The sequence below is a fragment of the Emydura macquarii genome, unplaced genomic scaffold (genome assembly GCF_026122565.2).
Source record: "Emydura macquarii macquarii isolate MOO-44397 ecotype Brisbane River unplaced genomic scaffold, CSIRO-AGI_Emac_v2 contig_1644, whole genome shotgun sequence".
In the NCBI taxonomy this organism is placed as follows: domain Eukaryota; kingdom Metazoa; phylum Chordata; order Testudines; family Chelidae; genus Emydura; species Emydura macquarii.
The window spans coordinates 24,488,434-24,510,652 of record NW_027131781.1 but is presented as its reverse complement, the minus strand read 5'-3'; the positions used below and the strand labels follow the sequence as shown (position 1 = coordinate 24,510,652).

Below are 22,219 nucleotides of genomic sequence, written 5' to 3'. Positions count from 1 at the left end.
TATCCATTCCTGTGGCTCTTTTCCAGCCTGTGTTTCTGAGGGCTGTGTGCAGTCTGAGGTTTGTTTAAGTCTGCCAAGCTCCTCTCTTTATAGCTATTTAGGCTTTGTCTTCACTGACACAAAGATATTATCTTGCTGTAAAATCCTATCTGGAGACAAAGCATTTGTAGTGTTTATGGCAAGATAGCTAGGTGAGGCCATACTCAAATATATGGTTGACCTCCTCTAGTTTACCTCTCAGTAAAACTTATGTGCCTCGTCTCTGCTCTGTTTTGTGGCAGGATAGCTAACTCACCAGCTCCCAAACTTGTATTGGTTCATGTACCACCTGCTTAACAATGGTTATGAAGTAAATGGATGGGGCATCAAGGCCACATACCACAATTTGGGAACCCTTGCTGTTCATATCAGAACTTGTAAAGATCACTTAGATTGAACATGTGCATGGAGTTCTGTTGTAAAACTGGGCCTACAAACTTACCTTAGTTGTAAGCCTACCTATGGGAAAGTGGATAAAAGTGTATCAAGTGTTATAATAACCTATACTAGTAAATACTGCTGTGAAAAGGTGTAAAAGGGAGACACACACTGAATGTGTACTGTGTGTATAGTCAAGCGTTCAATAATACCGGTGGTAAGTGATACGATTATGGTAATAGTGAAGTTATAATATAAAATGTTAAAGGCCACATTGTGACTACTCCTGAATGGCTGAGTGAGAATGGGGGAAAGAGGACACAAAGATCCTTCCCCATCTTGTGCCTTAAAGCAGGGGCTGGCCCTGTGTTAGGAGGCAGAACAATATCACTATGCTACTGGAACTAGCCTCCGCAGGGAGGGTGAGGTGAGGGTAGAGCCTTGGCCCCATCTCCCTGACCCAAGCTGACCAGGTACAGGGAGAGTGCATACTGCACCCATTTAATGTGGCGTAGCTGCCACTAAAGCTTGGGCTCTGTCTGTATCTTCAGAGGGAGTGCTAGTCAGAATCCCTGCTGGATTTCCCCATGGAGCTGGCACTCATCCCAAAAGCAGGCTATGCTTTAAGGCACAATCTAACACTATAATATTGGTAGGAAACCCAATTCAAACGTGATGCAATATTAATCTGAAGCACATAATTTTATCCCTCTAAAATATCTTACATTTTAGTGCTTTAGTGATTCATTAGATTTTTGTCACTAGGTTATTTCTCAGCATGCACTTGTTTATATATCTGTGCTCCCTCTTCTTCTGTTTGCTTGTAATTGACTTTTCAGGATCCAGATTCTGAGAGACATACCGATTTGAATGCATATTTGTAAGTAATATCAAAACTGGATTTGAATTATCAGATGATCTTTCCAAATGCTGCTCCTCCTGTTTTTCTTGCTGCTCTGTGTTGTTCTGGCCTCCCAGTATACATGACCAAACTGTATTCAGCAACAGTTACTGGCGTGTGTAAAACCTTCCAGTATTTTACTCATTTTCCATCCAGCTTGACTTCCTGGACCTGATTCTGCTCTCACTGAATTCAGTGGGAGTTATATTATTGACTTAAATGGAAGCATGATTGTTCCCTATATGTCTGACATTAAACCACATTCTGAATAGTTTTGAGATGACTGCCATTCCCTGTATTTATCTTGATACTATTCCTCTTTGTGTATCTACCCTGCCAGTCCAGTTTTCCAAGGATAATATCCAAATAGCTGATGAATATGCTGAGGGAAATTATGCTTTTTTTTTTTTTTTTTTTTAGACTTCTGTTTTAATTCATTTCATGTTCTCAAATATCCTGACCCTCAGCTGATCTTTTAGTCATATGGCTTGAAATATCTTCCAAAAATTAATTGGTTCCTTCATTTTTAAAATGCTTCCAAATCACTATTTCTATTGTGTTAAGGCAAAGTCCACAAGACTCATGTGAGAAGATTTTCACATTACGTGAAGACTCTGACACGGTTGGTTGATGGCTTGCAGGTGCCTCTTTTTTGACAAATCTAAGTTAAATCAAATCCCACTTGTTATTTTGACTGATTAAAATAAAAAACATTTGAAGATGCCAACATTTTCTGTGACAAAATGCTGAACTGCTAGAGTTTCATTTAAATTTTTGGCAAGAAATACACATTTAAGAATAAATCTTGTTCAGACATGGCATATCAAATATAATACTTATCCTTTTCCTATAGATGAAATAGCAGATTGATAGTATCTGACATAGAAACGGCAGAAACTTTGGTACCTTATCCAATTTGCAATTGGCCACTTGAAGCTCTCAGAGCTAGTCTACATTCAGAAGTTTCAGTGGTTTAACTTAAATCTATTTTTAAATAATTTTAGTTAAATTGGTGCAAATCCCAAGGTAGACATTCTTGAGCTAAACCTGACATTGATTTATAAAGTGAATTGAGCTAAAGCAGTGATAGGATTAAACTGATTTAGGAGTGTCAACACAGGGGTTTGCACCAGTTTAACTAAATTGATTTTAAAACACCTTTCTAATTAAACTGGATTTTGAAAAATATCCTGTGAAACAAGTGAAACCTGATATCAGTAAATTTCAGTAAACATTAAATTAAAAAGCAGGAAAATTTTACAGAATTGCTGCCTAGTTTGCAGTATTGTTCTATGTACATTGCAAATTGCCTCATGCTATAACAATATAAATGTTATTGAAATCAGTGGCATTGGGATTTGATATTATAAAATTAAAACTCAGTGCACAAGAGAGGAAATCCTACAGTTCCATGGGGCTGTGGACTCCTTGAATGTCAGGGAGCAGAACTCCATGTGGGTTTCCTGCATGGCTATAGAAGGTGGGTTTGGTGTCACTCAGGAACAGTGGACTCACAATTAGGCAGATTCACCAGAGTGTAGGTTCACTAGTGTGTGATTACCACCATTTGAAAAGCCTGACACAATGCCTATTTAAAATCAGTGGGAGTATTTCCAATAATTTCTCTGGGTACTGAGATTGAACTCTTAGGTCTAGTATATTTTACAAGTTTCACGCATTTTCCTAAAGGCGTGCTTTTAAAATTGTTTTAGTTATATTGGTGAAAACTCCTGTGTGGACATTCTTAATAGATTTTAAATTGGCTTATGTTGATGTAGTTTACTTAATTCTTTACAGATTTGAGCTACGTATAAGCCATATGTTTAAGAGTGTCCACACATGTAGAGCCCTGCAAATCTGCAGATATCTGCTTTATATCCGTGGACCATGTATTGCAGCTCGGATGTGGATAAAAATTTTGTATCCATGCCGGACTCTACACGTGGATTTGCACTGTTTTAGGTAAATATATTTGAAAACTGGTTCTAGTTTAAAGTGGTACACTTTGTAATATTTTGATTCTTGAGCAGTGACCATAGAGTAGTTCTTCTGACACTCTGTAGCCTGCTGAGAGGATTCCTATGTTAATATCAGTTAAATACAACAATTCATAGAATTTAAGATGAGAAGAGACCATTATGATCAAATATTTGATCTGCATTACACAATCCATAAAACTTCACCCGATAATTTCTGCATCAAATTCATAACTTCTGTTTGAGTTATAGTATATTCATTTAGAAAAATACCCCGTCTTGACTTAAAGACTGCCAGTGATGGTAAATTCACTCTATCCCTACTTAGTCATTCCAATGGTTAATTATTGTCATTGTTAAATGTTTGCACCTTATTTATCGTCTGTTTTTTGTTTTGAGCTTCAGTTTCCAAACACTGGATCTCATTATGCCTTTCTTTGCTAAATTAAAGAGCTGTATACTATTAGAAATTTCTTCCCCATGTAGGTACTTGTAGACCATGATCGAATCACTGCCTAACCTTTTCTTTGATAAACTAAATAGATTGATGAATGTCTGATACGTCAATTGTTAGCTGAAAATTTTAAGGTTAACATTATTTATGTGTGAAGAGATGCATTTTTACTTGTATCTGAGTCAAAGCAAGGGGGGATGGTGAGAAATGTGAGAAAATATTTTGGGGATCAGTTTGTGAATGAACCGACTCTCTTCAATTTTTAAAGCTAATGAGAAATCTGTATCGTTTCAATACATATTACATTATATTACAGGGCAGCAAGGGGCACTACCGATATCACTGGCAGAGTCACAATGTCAAGCACAGCGGAGTGGATGATATGGTCCTTCTCTCCAAAATCACAGAGGATTCCATAGTGGAAAATCTAAAGAAACGATACATGGATTATTACATCTTTGTATCCTTTATGGGCATATTGTTACTAAGGCAATGTGGGCTTGCTGCTACCAAGTATAAGACTAATATAATATATATGTAGCCATTCAAGCAGAACACTCAGAGATGCTGAGCATTTTATATGAAAGTTCATGTGGGATTAAGCAAAATACTTTACACATTGAGCAAAAAGTTGCGGCCAGAAGATAGAACTCTTCCAGTTAGTAGCATAAAACACCTTTCCCCTTTGGAGCTTTGTCTCTCTCAGGTTACACTTGCAAAGTCTTTAGTCCTGTGTTTTGCACTGGTGACAGCATGTCTGATACTTGATTTTCTCCCTATAAAAATGTGGCATTTGCATTAATATTATCTGCCTAACCAAGTGGCATTAAATGTGTTTTTCAGAAGAATTCATGATTAAATCAGACACATCAGATTTCAGATTCATGTTGTAAAATACTGTGATTCCTTTTTATCCTTTTCCTGTTCGTGCAGGCTTTTATTTATTTTTATTTATTTTTAAACTGGAGATCAGCTCCTGAATTTTCAATTGTTAATGTGTCCATCCATGAATGAATATTACTCTGTGCCACTTTGGGCAGAGATTACTGAATCTTTCCACTAAATGCTGACATTGTTTGTCAACAGAAAACTTAGCATTTCATGTTTCTACTGACACAATGTATGCATGGTTTACCATATTGGGGCCCTGGATGTTGTCATTCTTCTTTGAATTAAATCCAAAAATGTATGAAGGAAGCATTGGAACTGCACAATACAGAAATTATCTTCGTTGGCTTTTTTCTTCGCTGACTAACATGACATCATTTTGCAGCTATTATTTCATAACAATAGAATCTTATGTAGGGCATTAAATGCTAATTCTACAATTTTGGGGTTTGGAATATTTAAACAGTATATTGTTTACCCATAAACAGTTCCAGATTGCTAAGTAGAATCTGACATCCTTAATACATTGGGCTCTTGCATAGAGACACACAGCTAAATCCACACACCAATGAACTAGGTCTGACTGTAAAATATCAGTCACTTTTTACAAACAGATAACGCCTTTCATTCCAAAAGATCCTAAAATACTTTATAAACCATATATATATATGTGTGTGCAATAATATATATACTGTATTACATGTGCACAGAGGAATTAGTGCATCCATCAGTTAAATTCTCTGTAGTAGAACATTGCAGCTATGTAAGAGCGCACAGAGCAACTATATAACAGTTGAGAAGAGGAAGTGAAGTACAGTAAATTCTACTTAATAGCAATCCTGATATTAGCAACTTCCAGTTAATGGCAACAAATTGTCAGGAACCGATCCCATCCCCTTAACATCATTTTTACTGAGATTCAGATGCTGCTTATTAGCAACCTTTTTTTGGAATAAAGGCCCCACCTGCAGGCAGTTTGCGAGGCTGTTGTCCTGGAAGTGCTGAGCACCCCCTGCAGGCAGGATTTCAGGGCTGCAGCTAAAGATGGAAATGCTGGGACTTGCCTTCTCTGGCTGCAGCCCTGCAAACCAGCCTGGGGCCAGCGCTCATCACATCCCAGTGCTTCCTTCTGGAGTCGCAGCCCTGCAAGGGTCCACACAGGAAGTGTGGGGCTGCGGGCTGGGAGGGGAGGCTGTGGGTCAAGCAGTAGCAGGGAGAGGGGCTGCAGCCCAGATGTTGGAGCTGCATGGTACCTTCTCCCTGTACTGTCCGGGCTGTGCCCTGCCATGGGACTGCGCACAGGAAAGGAAGCCCTGGGACGTGCTGAGCCCCAACACCTGGAGAGTGCAGGGAGCGGTACTATGCAATTCTGTGGGCCCCAGCACCCCCACTCACCATGAAAAGCCCCAGCTGCAGCTCCCCTCTCTGCTGCTACACTGCTCTCAGGCAGCTTTATAGGGCTGCAGCCAGAGAAGGCTCATCCTAGTGCTTACTTCCCTGGCTGTTGCCTCACAAACCTGCCTTCTGTTTATTAGCAACTGCCAAATAATAGCAACTTTTTGCTGGCAACAGAGGGGTTGCTAATTAGTGGAAACTGCAGTATTCCGTACCATTGAATCTGCAGGAGAATTTCAGGTAGCAGAATGTAATTACCCAAAGCAGAATTTAACCAGGACACCAAGTAGCGTCCTAAATCTTGTAAGAACATCATGGCATTTGTAATGGTCAGAATCAGGGCTTCCATATTACATCTCTTCCAGTAGCATGCTGGGGTGCTGCTTTTGTAATGGCTCGCCTAGAACAGTGCCACCTACTGAATCCCAACACCGCTTCCTGCAGCACCCTTAGGAAGTCTCGTCAGAGAACTGACCCACCCTGACTACACTGCTCATCAACATCTGTACATCAGGTAGCTGCTCTGAAATTTACACCACCGTGAGTTCACTCAGTCCCTTTAAAATCCTGCTTTTTGTCAAGTTCAAAACAGCTAGTCCTTGTCAAGCTGTTAACAAGACACTCCAGAAGTGGCTAAACAGTTCAAATATATCATTTTCTGTTTTGTATTTTTACTGAAATGGTGTCCTTTTTTTGTCCTCAGATACATGCTCCTGAGCTCCGTGCTTAACTTGTGGTTAAAAAAATAAAAATAAATCTTTTCTGAATCATAAAAGTATCTAACTGTGTGATATGTTTGCATTTGTAAGCCTCAGTAATTTCCTTCTTACTATTAAGGATTGTTGAAAGTTATAGTCGTTTAACATTTAATGGCAAAACCCAAAGTTTTTTAAAGCTTTGTTTTATTGTATAATAGATCAAAGTATTATATAATACATCATCAGTAATGTAATGCTTATGAAATTATAGCTACTGAGGAGGTCTCATGAACCTTGACTGCTCATGAATACAGACATATATTGGATCTGTGTTAATCTCTGTGAATCCTTTCAAACAGATGCCATACTTTGGGGAAAAGGAAATTGAAATGTACCAGGGAGCTGTAAGTAAAGTTTCCTGTAAGATATTGCAGATATTCAATTGCATGTAAAGGTTCTTCTCTCTTTGTTTGGACTAATGTGAGTTTCTGTTGACTGTTGGTGGTGATGGTGGAATTTACTGGCCCAGAAGAACTTAGTTTGGATGCAGCATCTAGTTTTAATGAGGTCCTGCTTCTGCCTTTTCCTCCATTTACATGTTGGATTCACTGAGACAAAGTTAAGCTTGTAAAAGAGATTCATTTATTGATTTAAGTTTGACCAAAATCAGGTTTCCCCAGCAAACAGTTCCCCTACACTCAGGGAATTTATCTGCACTTTAGATCTCTAAAGCTGGGCACCAAAACACTGAGGCACCCAAAATTAGAGGCCAGTTTTGAAAATTGGGCTGTAAGTGTGGGGCAGAGGGAGGGCACATAGATAATTCAGTCTCCTGCTGCACTGGAATCAGGCATCTCCATAGCTGGAAAACTGCATAGGCTATTCAGTCTGAATGGGGGGTGAGGTGTCAGATGTGGCCAATCGGCATGAGCTCTGAGCGTGGTATATCCTGTTTATTTGTTAGCTTAAGGCAATTTCTGAAAGGAGACTAAATTATGTGAGTTTCTCTTGGACAAGTACATATTTAAGTATTCTACTTTTTTAAAACAGGTGTTTACAAATCTCAGCCAGGACAAAAATTATGGTTGAGAGATCAATAATAAATCTCAACAGTGACCGTGGTTATTGGTTTGCTTTCATTAAAAGGGCTCCTACAAAGAACATGTGTAGATTTTTATATGTAAGTGCTGAAGTCTGAGGGTCAATTTAAAATGCATGATTTGCTATCCAAGCAAGAAACTCTTCCATGCTAAATACTTACGTTATTTTTTTTCTGTAGTTAATGTTCTATCTGAAATGTATATTGTATTCTCCAACCTCCACCCATAGGCTCAGTATGAAAATCCACCACATATCTATGCTCTCGCGGACAACATGTACAGAAACATGATTATTGACAGAGAAAACCAGTGTGTCATTATCAGGTAAGAAACAGCTATTCACCTATTATATCTGCTAGTTTCAAGCTCTCAGAAGGAAGCAGGATCTCATTTTATTGCTAGAATCCCTTAATTATGTAGAATTATTCATTTGTGTGTGTGTTGTGGGGGGATATGAGATAATATTGATGATGTATTTATTTTGGAATGGCTTTAGAACACTGGAAGCATTATGGAGCTTTCTAATTGGCTAAATGTGATGTTAATACCATATTTAATAATGCCCAGTAAATGCACAGGCTTAATGCTTTCCTTTATTTTTATATACAAATATTCAATTTCAGAAAAACATCAAGACACTCAAGAAAGGAATTTTTGCATTTCTCATGCAGTTAGTCACCTGGTCCGTGGCTTGTACCTTGTAACACCCTCAAGGCATTGTATAATCACTCACACTTCCTGTCATTTCTTACTGCAAAATGATAATGCACCATACACTTGTAACTGCATTCAAGCACAAAAGCAACTTTCAAGCACATCTTCTGGCAAAAGTGGTTGAATCTTGTAAACTCTTTGAGAGCATTACCATGCTTCTTTTTCTCTTACATCACTTTTATATTAGTAGTATTAATAAAAACCTTGTGTGTCAGTGAAAATTGACTATTTCAGAATTTTATAATATAACTAGACACTTTTTGGAACCTTGTTTTGTTTTATAATGTTACCTTTGCTTGTAGCTTAACAAAAAGAACCCTTCTCTTCCTCAATGCCTGATTCATGTCAAGGGTCCCGTTACCAAAACTGCCGTGGCTCTAGAGACCATATGACTATATGAAAGGGATATGGTTACAAATGAATCCATGCTAGGCGATTTAAAAAATTGGCTTTTCATAATTTTCCAATCAGCTCTATTCAGGACTTACTTTCTACTTCATTCCCAGAGGAGTTTTGCTATGTATGTGATGTCATTGCTAATGGGTTCCACTGTCTGTGAGGTTGTTACTCTGGTGTCACCTTTTAAAGCTGCCCTGAACTTTACTTGGTTTGTTATAAAGTTATCACTAAATCAAACAATACATCTACAACTTCCAGTCTGAACCAAAGAAGTATTTGGACTGACTTCTCAGCTGTGCCCGGGAAGTCTTCCGCTGACCCTGTCCCCATTTTAGTTTAGATCAACAAAAAGGAACTTAAGTTTGTAACAGCCCCCAAAAAGCAATCTGGCTTGTGGGGATCACCAGAGTTCAGTACACGCTGGCCAGCTCCAGTACACTCACTCCCCCTCCTGTGCCAAGGGCCTTCAATAGTGGCAAAGAGCTAGCTGCGTCAGCCAAGGATTCCTTATACCAGGGGTTGGCAACCTTTGAGAAGGGGTGTGCCAAGTCTTCTCACCGCCCCTCTCCCTCGTGCTGTGGGCGCAGCATCCTGGCCAGTGGCGTATGGGTGCCGGTGCCCAGGGCCACTATTTGTATTTGCGCCACCCCCTCCACCTCCCGGCAACGGCTGGGGGCGATCTGCAGGCCCGTTTCCTGCTTTCCCCTTCCCCCCTACTGTGGGGGGTGGCAGATGCGGTGGCAGTGGCGTTCCGAGGGGGCCATGCCCCTGGGTGCCGGCCTGGGGGGTGCTGACCGAGCCCTCCTCTGAGGAGCCGTCCTCCACTGACATCCCTGGTGGCTGCGCCAACCCGGCCCCTCAAGCGGGGAGTGGGAGTGAGAGGGGCAGATCCCTAGCCACCCAGCGGTGGGGGATAGAAGGCTGGCTGCCCCTGCATTCCCGGGGTCCCCGGCTCCCTCGATGTGCCCAGCGCGGGGGCAGAGGCGGGTCCAGGAGGATGGGAGGCTGAGGGGCTGAGTCTGCGCGGCTGCTGGGGATGTCAGCTAGGAGCAGATCCTCCTCCAAGGGCTCAGCCAGTGCCCCCCCTTGGTACACCACTGGCCCTGGCCTGGAGCCGCTCCCAGCCCCGCTCCTTCCCCCCTATGATCCTTCTCCCTGTCCCTGACGTGTGCCACTCAAAATCATCTCACATACCACGTTTGGCATGCATGCCATAGGTTGCTGACTCCTGCCTTATACCAAGGAGACTAGCAGGCACCTGGGCAAGTTTTTTGGTCTCTTTGTTTCACTGGAGAAGTGCAAAGGAGCCAGAGCAGAGGCCAGGATCTGAGTCTTTATGTTTGGAGGTGTTCCATATACAAGGTTTTCTGCCATCAAACTGAACACCATAGTATGAAAGCAGAGATCATCTTAATATATCTCATGGATGAGCTGCACTTGAAAGCCTACAAGGAGGAGTTGTATGAAAATTCTTCATACTCATTGTGGAATTTCTTTGGAACTGTGACTTGGAGTTTTGGCCGAGCTCCCAAATGTATGAGTGCTCCTAATATCAGAAAACAAGAGCATGTAGCTCCTTGGAAGTAATTGATTATACATGTGCAAAGATACTATCAGTTCAGCCTTCCCCCACTCAGCTTTCCTTTAGCAAGTTTTGATGAACTGTAGTCCTATTAGAGTTATTTGGTCCCATCTTTGAGTTTATAGATATTAGAAATGGGAAACATTTGGGGTGGTTTTGCTTTGAGCTTTAGTCCTTCGAACCCAGAGCCTGGGGTGGTTCATATGCAGCTCCAATTTATCTGAATCCCCAAAGTTTGAGGATTCAGAGAAACAATTTTGGGATTGACCTAAATAAGGGCCAGGTTTCCAAACATGCCTAGCACCCAGAATGTCACAGTCTTTGGAAAATCTGGCCAGTTATTTAGGTGCCTGAATTGTGGCAGCTGCATTCTTTTATAAAAGCCAGACTCTGATTGAAAGTAATGAGCTTTTTTGAAAGTCTGGCCCATATTGTAAATAAAGGGTGGTTTGTGTTCCCTGAGACGTGTGCACAGCCTCATCGCACTCTTCCTGTGTTGTGCTTCATACATTTGAAGGGTATCACAAGAATAAAAGAAAATAATTTTTATTGACATTATATACAAATTGTTCCTCTTCCTTGCTGCATGTTTATTTTTCCTAAGATTATTTTTGTGAGATAAACAAAGGAAAAATAGGAGACTAGGTTTCCAGTTGCTTTTTATGTTGGTATTTGATTTTGGAGATAGTTTTGAATGGTTCACTGCTGAGTTGTTGGATATGTCAAATCAGAGAACTCAGCCGATCATACCATTCATTTTAGTTCATTTTTATATTTTTGTCCTCTTGATCAAATTCCATGTAAATTGCTTTGGATTACTCACAGATTCTTCTGATTATGACATCACAGCTCCTAATGACATTAATAAAAACCTAGTCCTAGTTACAGAAGGCAAAACTGATTCACCTCTCATTCACCAGTCTATATTTGGAGTGAGTCTTCTGAAGTTGATGGAGTTATAATGGTGTAAAAGCAGTGAAAGAGAGTACAGAATCAGGCCCACAATTTTTCCACTCACGAGCAGTCATATTTTTGAGAGAGGGGTCTGTGGAGTGAGAGAGAAGAGAGAATAGCACTGTCTGGATCCAGTTGACTTCTCATGGAGTTCAGTGACTCATCAGGGCAGGGACCTTGTCCTATGTGTTTGTGCAATGCCCAGCACTAGAAGGTTTTAATCAAGCCCTGTACCATGCTATGGATAATAAATAACAATAAAATGAGAAGTTTGACACTGATGTCGGGGGGACAGGATTGAGCCTTTTTATTGTGCACATGCCACACAGCAAACTGCTTTAAATTCATCCAGAGTAATTTCCGCAGCAAACATCGAGCTCTGCTTTCTTCTCTACTTTACTGAAGTTAAATGTTATTTCTGCTGAGAGGCTCTTAAGGATGCCATGGAAATGTTCTGCTCCTCTTTTCTTTGGCTCATCTGGTAGTAAGGGTTTTCCCCTTGTTTATTTTTCATTGGACCTTCCCTTCTGCAGCTAAAATCTCAAGCTAGTCATTTAGTACTGATCCCATTCTGCTTCCAATGCCTGTCTGTCTATAAAAGAGTGAGACAGCAAGTTTCATCTAGTTGGAAAATACTGAGTCTTGTCATATCTTTCAAGGGACAGGCAAGCCAGTTTTATTTGTGGAATAATTACCATGTGTGTTAAGAAAACTGTGTGTACATGTTTCTAATTATAACTGAAGAACAATGAGCTATTATGAATGATTGTGAACAGTGTACACAAAGAGGCTGTTCAAGGGATGGATTCTTCCTGGGCTGAATGCAGATGGACAGTGTGTGTGCAGGTGGAAGGGTGCAAGGAGCCTTCCTCAACACCCTTTGTGTGGCTCATGAATGTGCTAGACAAAATCTCAGAATCCCTGTGCTGTCCTGAGCACAGGGATTGCTCTGTGCCTCTTTTTTCTCAGGATTACACAGTGCTTCAAAGAGGGCAGGAGGGGCAGAATGTCTCAACAGTGTGGTGTGCAGCTCCATTAAAGGCGAGAATGCTGTTGAATCAGCTGTTCAAATATATGTTTGCATTGGAATATTAATTTGTAAAGGGCAGACAGTTTTCTATTTTTTGAGCCATGCAGATGATGCTCATGGGGAAATTCTTTACTCTGCTTTTCCATGGCAGTTGAGTAGTTAAAGAGCTTGGGTATTTGACAACTTTAGTTACTAGTGAATGCATCAGAAATTCACAAGAGGCAGCAGATCTGTCTGTGCAAATGTTCCCATATATAGAGGACAGTGCGGTTTGAAATGGTTTTCTGTGCAGCCATAGTGGCCAAAATGTTATTCGCGTTAAGCAGTTTAGGCTTTGGCAGTGGTTTGACATTTCATTTAATTTCACTGAGTTTTGCAAAGGCATACGCATGGTGATTTATTTAAGTGTGTATTATTGGATCTCACTTCTGTACCACTCTAACAGCCTGTTGAGCTGTTCCTCCCTCACCCCCAAAGAAAAAATGGCTGCCCTTTAATGGATACCTAAGAACTGCCAAAAAACGATTCACTCCACTGAGATTTGAACTATGAAAGGTCTGGAGACTTGTTTTGATGTGGTTTTTAATTCCCTCTAGAGCATCATTGTCTTGTGATCATGGCAATGGATGTTATGATTAGTAGTTTCCTATTTTGTGTGAGATAATAGATGTTTTCTTCAGATTATCCTTAAAGTGGTATGTTTCTGTAAAGATGGAAGCTTTATTCTCCCTTTTTATCAGCTCGGTGACTTCTTTCATTAAATGTTTTCATGTGCTATGAAGAAATTTCTTAATTCAAGTCTCTCTTCCTGTTTTTAATATCAGTTTAGTTTTCGTCTACATCTGGTAACATTTACTTACAGGAAGACTACCTATCATGACCTTAGGATGATACAACAGCTTTACTGACATTAATTTACTTTAAGAGAGACCTCTTTCTACCTTCCCCCTTTCAGTAAAACAATCTGAATAACTCTTTATTTTAAGTCTAGTAAGGCCAAAAGTCAATAAAAAAAAATTCTTGTTCTGCTGCTGCATTGCAAAGCGCGCACATGCTTCAAACAATTGATTTTTCAAAAACTTTTGCAGCGCAGAATCCCACTGGGGACATGATTGAATCTTACTGACAGCAGCCACTCAGGAAAAGGAATTCACACACTAATCTTTAACATATTAAGAAACTGGAAGGCAGAAGCTACCAGCAATACAGGGGAGAAATATTTGTACTAAGACGAAGTTGACAGGGTTGCTTTGAACAAAACTAAAGAAATGAAACTTTACATGTAGACTTCTCCAAACATAGCAGAATTATATTTTACATCTGCAGTGTCCTTGGTCAGAAGATCAAAGAGCGCTTTACGTACATTAACTAATAAAGCTCCTCAATGATACATTAATGTAGGTAAGTATTATCTCTCCCATTCTACAGATGGGGAAGGAAATTAGTGTCAGAGTGGGGCACAGAAGTCAGAATTCTTGACTCTGAATCCCCTGCTCTAATCACTAAATTGCCCTTCCGCTCAACAGTGAAGAATTGGAAGTAATTTTCTACATAATTCTTTAATTTTAATCTGATTCCAGTGAAGTGTTGAGAGACTGTGTTGTGCAAAGTTTGACTCTTTCAAAGTAGCATATACTAATGGAATAAATTGTGTGAACGCTTGTAAAGCATTTTTTAGTGACTAGGAAGGATATCAAGAAAGTGAATTTGATTTCCAGTAAGGAAAGACTCCAGGCTGAAAATTAATTATGTCCGTGCCACACAAAGTTTATTTTCCATAATTCCGTTCTTCCTTTTTCTTTTAAAATGTGTACCACATTTTCCAATTTTTATAACAGCTATATATGGAAACATTTCCTGCTATCATGTGAGATTATTTTAAATGAAATATGTCATTTTTATGTTTCTCTAATGATCTTGAGCCATTATAGCCACTTTTTGCTAAATTTAAGAAACATGCACTTCTAGGATATATAAAGAGACTAAGATAGAAAACGGAACTTGTATTATTTTATAAGTATTGGAGAAGCAAGAAAGCAGATAGGTATCTGTGGAAAAACTGCTTTAGGTGAATCATTTGCTGGAATTACCACAATTCTCTTGAGGCAGTTGACTAATTTTGTGCTTTACTCAGAAGAAGGCAAGATACTATCACAAACAGAAAGTGTATCTGATACAGTTGTTGCAGCATATAAATAATGTACCATCATCCTATTGTGGTTCTAGTTTAATTTTGGCAGTTTACCGGTCTCTGATCAATAAAACTGTAAAACCAGAAAAGTGTGTGCATGTGTAATGAAAAGGCAGGCTTGAAGCCAAAGTCACATCATTGAAAGGATCATTTAAATCCAAACAGAGACTACAAATAAAATGGAACTAAATTCCTCCAGATCAATATTCATGGCTGCTACTATTTAGTGAATAATGTAAACCACACATGATTTGAAGAAAGGGACGGGAGAATAACTTATATAGGGAGGAAATCTTTTGTTTAAAATGATTTAGGACACTGTTTTAAATGTATTAAAGGCAGTGTTATTTGTCTTAGTGTTTTTTTCCCCCCTGTTCTCTGTACCTTACCCTTAAGGTTACTACAGCATAGTCTTCCAAGATATGCCTCAAATGTGAAACTGTAGCTTAGTTATAATGGTAACTTTAGGGATCAATCTATGCGCTTCATATTAATGTTGTCTGAGATTTTCAAAGGACCCTGAAGGACTTATGCACCTGTATCCCACAGACTTTCATTGGGAGTTGCGTACATAGTGCTCTTACAGACATTAAAAAATGGTAACATCCATAAACCAGTCAGAGAGCACTTCAACCTCCCAGGACACTCTGTAGCTGACTTGAAAGTTGCCATACTTCAACAAAAAAACTTCAAAACCAGACTTCAGCGAGAAACTGCAGAGCTGGAACTCATATGCAAACTTGACACAATCAAACTGGGTCTGAATAGGGACTTGAAATGATTATCTCATTACAAGAAGTAATTGTCACTGTTCACACATTCTCACCCTCTGACTGAATTGACTTTGTTAGCACTTGCCCTCCCCATTATTGTTTCTTACCCTTGTATGTATATATATATACACATATACCTCCTATCTGTGATTTCCACTTCATGCATCTGATGAAGTGGGTTGCAGCCCACGATAGCTTATGCCCGCAGAAATTTGTTAGTCTTTAAAGTGCTACAGGACTCTCATTGTTTTTGCTGTATACAGACTAACACAGCTACCCGTCTGGAACATAGCACCCTTAGATTCCTTTGAAGATTCCAGCTGTTATGTTAAGATGCTGTGATTAGATACAGATAGAAATCTAATCCTTCCAAGCCTATAGATAAATATATGTAAACATCGATTTCACCACACACGCATAAACTGATGAAAAATATTTCCATCAATAATCATCAAGATTTACAGATAGGCAAAGTAAGAAAAATGCTGTTTGAAAACTTATTAGGATCAAAATCCAGTGATTTAGACTTCTGAATTAGGCTTGTTACAAATGAACTAGTGAATGAATAGTAAAAACGGGTCTGATTTGTTGATTTAAGGATATTTAGTTTGTATATTTTGAGATGGGATATTGACAATTTGTGTTTTAAGTTTCTACAGCTTTAACTTTTTCAATTTCACTGCTTACAGTCAGCAAATAATTCTGACTCATAATGTCATGCGACTGAAAATTGAAATAGCTGAAAATCTAAAAAAAAAAATGCTTAAAAATACAGTGTTGTTATCTGTCAAAATTATAAAAGAATAAAAATTGAATTCTGCCAGGCCTAGATATGGGCCTTTATTTACTATATCACTCAGGAAATGTCCTTGAAAATGATTGGTTGCTAATGGTCAAAACTGTACTTGGTATGACAGTTCCCAGAGATTATAGCAGGAAGTAAAATAGTATCTCTAGTAGGTCACAGTACCTAAGGCATGACTCTACCTAGGGGGTGACATCCCTTTTTAAAAGTGAAAGTGTAATTGGTAGTTCATTTTGGAGTGCCTCTTCAAAAAGACTTTTTGTTTTCTCTCCTGTTTCATTTGACTTTCTTTAAAGAGTGAGATACAATATGAGCCTATATACAGCTTAGTTCTTATTGACAATATGACACAATCCTGTAGGGATGGTTTTAATTTTTCTCATGTCTCTATACTTTTGAAATATAGCTGATCCATACATACTGCTTTTTTCCCCCTGCAAACTCAGCCAGTGTCCCTCATTTTAGGTCCCAAATTACCTGTGTTCCACACAAATTTGGAGCCTCCTCATTCTTATTGTTGAGATTTACTTACATCAGAAATAAGGAATCCTATAACTGAGGTTACAGAAGGAATTAATTACACAAAAGGAATGAAACCAACAGCATTTGCATTTTCCACATGAATAATTTTTTGTGTATCCCTCATTTTGAATATATGTCACACACTGTGGTCCCACACTGGGACCCTGGTAGGTTGATAGGCATGACTCTCCAAATGATCTCCTAGATAGGTAAAAACAGTAACCAAACAACAGGGTCATCTGTTAACAGAGAAAACAGATAACACTACAGAAATACCTGCACTACAGAAATAAATAACTAAACTTTACATCACATTGCAAAACTTCCCTCTTTGATAAAGCTTTTTCACCATAAAAAAGCAAAACAAAACAAAGCTTTCTTTAATCTAAAATAGGCCAAAGCAAAAGATTTCATAAAGGCCGTTAGAGAACCTAGCTTGGTTAAGCTGTTTAACATGGACACACTCAGACACTATGGTGATGGGGGCTCATATAACACCCTAAGATAGATAGAATATTCATAATGGGCAAAATTCATCCCTAGTGGAATTGACTGACCTAAGGGGAGTTAAATCAGAGATGAATTTGAATCCATCGATTTTTATTTCCCATAGCTCCTACAATGTGCTAGGTACTACACAAAGAGAAAGAAAGGACAAACCATCCCTTCCCCTATAGTATGTTTGCAGATTTATTTTAGATTTGCAGAATCATCATTCATCTGCTTTTCCAACTTCCTTCAATCTATTTCTGGGTGTTTAAGAGTTTCTTTCAGCCTCTAAAGTCATACAGTTGCAGGGAAGAAAATGCTGAAACTTGGCTCAGGTCAAACTTAAAAGAGAAAAGTGCAACACAGCAAAATGGAGGCTTACATGATGAAAGGAAGCTGCTTACCTACTGCCAATGGCAATCTTTATGCTGAAAAAGTGACTTTGAGCCCAATCCTGCACTCCATACCAAAGAAAAATTTCCCTTTGCTCAAATCTTGATCTTAGTTATAGCATCATGGCTGTTCTAAATTGCACTCAACAACAATGGTCCTCAAGGGCTATTCTAATAGATGGAAATCACTGGAATGTCACTTTCTCTTGCCACAACACGTCCCCTAAAACTAGCAGGGGAAATGGTGTCAGGGGCATGAAAGAAAGATTCCTCTATCTCTAAATCCTGATAGCTATTCTGGCTACTGGCTGTTCTGGATTGATGGAGCAATGCAAAGCATTTGGTGGGTTGGGAAAGGATCTGACTCCTATATCAGCACATATTGGGCCCACAAAATAGGAGAAAACATTTCAAGCCTATAAAACATTAACAGCTTCATGTTTGTACAACAAACAACTTTAAGAACTGTTGAACCAATGTTTGAGCAATTTGGAAACTGGTATCGCTAGAGAAAGTTGATGCCGCAATTAAGTAATTCTGATTGCTTGTGACTGTGCTTTAAAATAGTGTGAGGATTTGAATACCGTATTATAGACATGAGGTTTCTTCTTAGATTTTACTAGTGTTATGCTGATTTTCTGTGTATCAGTTCTCTCAAAAGTTGGCTTCACATTAAAAATATTTATTAGAAACCTATCAGAATCTGTTACTACTCTTTCCAGTGGGAAATTGGAAAAGAAAAATATAAATCAGTGCTGTTCAGTTTGATTTTAACCTTTAATTTATTTTTATATTTGCTTGAGGTTTGCATTAGACACTAGCTCAGGAATCTGATTCAGATTGGGTGGATTTATCCTTCTGGCTTTTAAAATTTACAGTTGTGGAGTGGCCAGACTTTGCTTTGAAGAATTGCACCTTCACTATTTTTAGCTTTCAGATTGTCTGTTGATGTGGACTTCTGAATGCAGAGATTACCCACCCTGCTGCAGTTAATGTAGTTGTAATTCTGATTTTTCCAAAAAATAAAACCAAATGGCCGCATTCTCTTTTTCATGACAATTAGGGTTATATTAAATGGTTAAAATAATAAAATAACTGACCCAAATCTTCATTCAGAACTCAAACTGAATTCAGAAGAAAATTATTGAGAGGTTCAAAAAATTATTCAACTTTTTAAAAATGGTTTAATATTTGATCTGTGCTTCCTGGTTGTAATCAGGACAAAATTCCAACATGATGAAATTTCTGATGGTTCTTCTCACAATATTTCTGCATTGACTGGAAGCACAAAGGATTGAGCACCTTGTGAGAATTCCAGCCTGGTTTTACAGACCCAAGAGGTCTGTAAGCATCTGAATTCTTGAGGGCTTATCAGAACTGTACCTACGGAAATTTGGCCATCGTTGATGCTAATGAGAAGTTACATATTGGCATCAACTGACAAATCCATTCCCCTTTGCATCAGAGGCAGAGGTTATCCTGGCAATGATGGGACATGCAGGTAGTCCACACCCAGCACAACTGGGCATAGTCTGGCCCATAATGTTAAAAGACGTTGAAGTTGTTCAGAGATTTGAGGATCACTCGGACTTCTATGCGTGAGGACAAAAGATTTCAAAATACAGCATTGTGCCTTCTCACCATCATCTGAATGGGACCTGATTTAGCTCATCAAAAATGGTGTGGAGGAAATTCCATTGAATATGAGGACTAATGTGACTTGCATGAACACGAGTGTAAATCAAGTCTAATTCCACTGAAATCATGATTTTCAAGTGTGAGATCAGAATCATGCCCCATGTGTAGTATCATCTCAACCCATTGCAGTTCCTCACAGGACCTCTTTTCCCCACAGCTAGCAGTAGATGAAAGGACCTTTGTTGCAAGATGTATCCTGATGTCACCGCTGAAGTGAAATATTTTAAAGGAAAGATGGAATTGTGAAAAATTAAAGAGGAGTATTAAGCCTTCTCCTACTGTGTGTCAAGAGGCATAAGAAGAGGAAGATAGTTCTCCATCACTCAGGATATGATTAATAATGACTCAGTATTCATTCAGGAATGCCTAAAACAAAAGACTCCTGCACTGAATCTAGGCAGATGGCTTGCCTTAAAACATAAGGCTGGGGTTTTCAAAGGAATTTAAGGGAGTTAGGCACATAAATCCCACTAAAATCCAATGGGAATTGGGTTCTTAGGCTCTGAAAAATCTCAGCTTAAGTGTATTAATTTGCTCTGTTTTAAAACTTTCCCTTTTTATGGACAGGTGGAGAGTTTGTGTGTGTGTAACATTATTTATTCTGTGTCATTCAGTGACAAACGTGTCCAAGAAATATTGCATCAGAATGTTCTATGTCATAGTCTATATGCTGTCAAATCACCCGATTTAAATTTGGGGCATATTTATTATTATGAATTGTGGTAGCTGGTCTTGGTTAAACAAGGTAAATCTCAATTAACTCCAGTGGAAACTGGAGTTAATCTGTATTTATACTGGTCTTCACTAGAGTTATTCTGGATTTATTGTATTAGAGACTAGAATTTGGGTCTGTGTTGGAAAACCTCTTGGTTGGAGTGACAATTCATCTGTCTTCTTTCAGTGATGTTTTCCTCAGGGTTTCCTTAGAAGACTGAATCATGGTGGTCTAGCTATTATCAGACTTATTTTGGGGTAACATCTCTGTCCACATAGTTTTAATGCTGCAGAGCATGGCGGCATCACACATTTTACTGAGTTCCATGGTGGTTTAATGGCTGAACAACTTAACAGACGTGTATTTATGTTCCTCTCTTCCTAGCGGTGAGAGCGGTGCTGGAAAAACTGTAGCTGCTAAGTATATCATGAGTTACATCTCTAAAATATCAGGAGGTGGCCCCAAAGTACAGGTGAGTTGATACAGTGTAATGTTGCTATAAAGACTTCATGTCAAAACTTATTGTACAGCCACAGATGACACTTACGAGTCCCCACATGTACAGCCAACACAGATCCCTGGCATAGAAATTGGCATGACTCTACTGCACAAACGGGTCTTCCAGAGAGCAGGGATCCCTGAACTGCACTCTGCAGGGGCCAGGGATCCACTACTGCACAGATCTTCTGGTCCTCCACCTGTGATGGGGAGCCCATAAGATGGAAACCCACTAGTCTGAACTGACCCTTGTAGAACAACTTCACAGCTTTGATGCTGAATTATTTAAATGTTAAAGATTTTGGGGGGGAAAACGGTTTTTAATGCAATTTGTGACCTCAAGCTATAGTTAGAGAAATTGAATTTATAGCAACCAAACATTATTTAATAAAATCTGAGAAAATCTGTTTTTTCTATAATGTCAAATATCAGTTTGTACTAGATCTTTCAGATCTAGAAAGAATTGAACTGGGTCTCAATGGTTCATATCGCCCATTAAATCATGAATCTGTGTTCACACAGAGGGAAAAGAGGATGTTTTATTAAACATCATTTTTAACAAATTATCTAATTGGAAATGTAATTTCTGGGAGCCAGCTGGAGCGCTGAATAGTTGCTTGTTAATAATTCTGTAACCGCTGTCTACACTGTCTACATAAGTGTATTAACTAAAGCTAATGCAGTGAATAATCCATAACATTCCACTAATGGAGTTGTATGAGATTCCCAGCTGATTGACAGATGACTATTCTAAGTAAGTAGTGGCTACCCTTTACCAGTATGCTTTTTGTGTGTGTTTGTTTTGACTATAATATATTGGCCTTAGTGCAAGCTCTGATGATGATTATGTTCTTCCTGTTTTGGTTTGGGAGACAATGATACAGGGAACATTGCACAGTCATTCAATAGCAAAGGGGGAAATATGCATTGTATTATTTTTGGAGTGGACTTAATCATGTTATAAATAATTGTTTCAGTTATTTTAAGTAAATTCCAGCTCTATGTACATGATGCAAAATAAATTCAGCAGTTACAAGTCATCATTGATAAAACTGCTAAGTTTCCCTGAATACTGTATTCTTTTTGAGTGAAATTCAACGCTCTCTACACAAACCTGAGCATACACTAGTTTTGTGCAAGAAACTAATGGCCTGATCCTACTCCCATTAAAGCAAATGGCCCTTCCACAGTCAATGCTTCAACCTATGGGCTGAGGCCTCTCTGCACTTGCTATGCTGAGTTTTATGGTCATTGGGATCTGTGTAAGTGAAGATCCAGTAGCCCCTCTCGTGTCTGCCCCCAACACTTCTCTACATGCTGTCTAATTTGAAGCTGTCACAGAGCTAACCACTAGCCTGACTGCAGTCTTGAGCTTGCATTCCTTATGCAGGCAAAACTCTCATTGACTTGAGAAGTTTTGCTTGTCTTAAGGATTTACAAGATTGGGCTCCAAGGTTATAGGTTTAATTAGTAAGTTGTTTCATAAATAGGACATAAATACTTTGAAACCAAGTGATGATATGTGTAGTGTTAAAAAAAATTATTGTTCACCATCCTGATCACCAGGTGCTTTACACCATCCAAGTATCCTGTGTATTTTGTCTCAGATTTTAATTATTCAGCTGAGT

The 22,219-nt window shown here is 39.0% G+C and overlaps 1 protein-coding gene across 4 annotated transcripts in view; it reads left to right on the top strand.

Moving 5' to 3' along the window:
• The window catches only part of MYO1E (myosin IE), a 131,676-nt gene that overhangs the window by 45,583 nt on the left and 63,874 nt on the right, over positions 1–22,219 (top strand). The window contains exons 2-5 of one of the 4 annotated variants that reach the window (XM_067555957.1): positions 4,065–4,208; positions 7,044–7,133; positions 8,059–8,153; positions 20,478–20,565. In XM_067555957.1, the coding sequence (XP_067412058.1) occupies positions 4,065–4,208; positions 7,044–7,133; positions 8,059–8,153; positions 20,478–20,565 (417 nt within the window). Of the gene's footprint in view, positions 1–3,931; positions 4,209–7,043; positions 7,134–8,058; positions 8,154–20,477; positions 20,566–22,219 lie in introns of those variants that run through there. The other 3 variants (XM_067555955.1, XM_067555956.1, XM_067555958.1) reach the window with 3 other exon arrangements.